Source organism: Ptychodera flava, chromosome 1 (genome assembly GCF_041260155.1).
Source record: "Ptychodera flava strain L36383 chromosome 1, AS_Pfla_20210202, whole genome shotgun sequence".
Taxonomy (NCBI): Eukaryota; Metazoa; Hemichordata; class Enteropneusta; family Ptychoderidae; genus Ptychodera; species Ptychodera flava.
In genome coordinates this window covers 34,086,945-34,088,519 of record NC_091928.1, presented here as the reverse complement: position 1 = coordinate 34,088,519, position 1,575 = coordinate 34,086,945, and the positions used below count along the sequence as shown (strand labels likewise).

The 1,575-nt window shown below is 43.5% G+C and overlaps 1 protein-coding gene across 1 annotated transcript; it reads right to left on the bottom strand.

Annotated features, from left to right (window-relative positions):
* LOC139135740 (zinc finger C4H2 domain-containing protein-like) lies at window positions 1–865 on the bottom strand. Its single transcript, XM_070703408.1, has one exon. It carries the CDS (start codon window positions 836–838, stop codon window positions 137–139), a length of 702 nt encoding a protein of 233 aa, XP_070559509.1. The 5' UTR covers window positions 839–865; the 3' UTR covers window positions 1–136.
* Window positions 866–1,575: the final 710 nt, after the last annotated feature.

Sequence of the window (1,575 nt, the reverse complement as noted above, 5' to 3'; positions counted from 1 at the left end):
GGTCAGTGTTTACATCGACGGAGTTTTTCTTCCTAAGTTCTAGGAAAAATGTTTCAAAACTGCGGAGGTCGACTGAAAGATGCAGCATTTACAGGATTTAAAAATCAAACTAAATGAAGGGTTGTACAATTTTTTTTTAATCTTCTTGCTTTCTCTTCGGTTTCTTAGGATTTCTGGACCTGGACTTGGCTTTACAGAGTGGGCAGATTGGAGCATTACGGTGTATCTGCTGGTGGCACGACAGACATGCCTTCATCGGCGGTGGTTGCTGCCTGAAGCCTGTTTGCTGTTGCCTCTCCGCCGGCTGTCGACTAACTCCGGACACCTGCATTTGCTGGGCAGCGGGGGCAGTGGCCAATCGCGGGGACATCACGGGCTCTGTCGGTCGCTCCTCGCTCAACACTTGATAGTTCTGCCGTTGTTTTTCGAAGTAATCTGGCGTGAGCTTGATGTCGTCTTCGTACAACTCGGGCAATTTTTCGAGCCCAACGCTAGCTCTCATACCGTCGATGTGCTGCTTCAACGGTAAGTACTCGTCGTGAAGTCGCCTGGCGTTCTCCAAAGATTGGTTTCTGTCGGCTTCAGCTTGTTTTATCGTGGTTTCCATCACGTTAATATCGGCGTGGATAAGACGAAGCTCGTCTACGTGAGCCATTTTCTCTTGCAGCAAGAAATCCATCTCTTTTTTGTACTCTTTCAACATATCTTCTTCTTTTTCTGTGTCCTCGAAATGGTCCAAGAGCTCAGTCTTCAATGTTTCAAGCTGCGCCATTTTTGATCTCACTTCTTTCAAGGTTTCAAGTCGAGACAACATCACAGCGTCTTCGTGGGTCGCCATTTTGGAATGATTTTATTGTGAATGCCCCCTTTGTTGCACATACAGGCTCGTTCCCGCGAGTGACGTTGGGTTATTTGCAACCTGCAAATACCATAAACAATTGGTCATTTTTAAGTCAAAGGTACGATTATCATTGACGACAGATATATTAAATGAATATTCTCTTCACTTAAATGTTAAAACGAGACGTTATTTTAATTACGAATTTGTATTCATGGGCAGAGCCAAGGTGAGAGGTCTCCCTTTTGTCGCCCAGGTAATATGGGTGCGTTATTATGGACGCGTTTGGCCACAGGCGCCCGGAGTGTTCACGATCGGTGGGGGTGGGGATGGGGGTGTCATCTGAAATTTAAAATTGCCGGAGGTGGGGCATGCTTTTCTTTCCATAAAGTAAAGAGGGAAATCACTTGATTCAAAAATGTCCAAAGGTTGTATCTTGTATACGTGTCCATCCAGACAAGGGAAGGTTGGGATGTCTTTTTTCGTAACATGAACTTCTTCACCACAGTTTCTACCTTGCGTCTCTCGAAGTTGATTGAAAACGAATCACCATGTGTTACTAAAAACCTGAAAAAGCAAATCATCCAAATTATTCGGAAAAAATATTTCTGACAGTGCGGAAAAGCTTGATTTAATTTTACTGTCCTCTGATCTGAAAGGAAACAATGTTTTAGTATCCAATGGTTTCATTTTTACCAGAGAAACAAATTTATGAACATGCATAATTAGTTAGAAAA

What these genes read in the sequence shown, in the direction of transcription:
- LOC139135740 (XM_070703408.1), bottom strand. Translation starts at nt 838, where the DNA reads ATGGCGACCCACGAAGACGCTGTGATGTTGTCTCGACTTGAAACCTTG.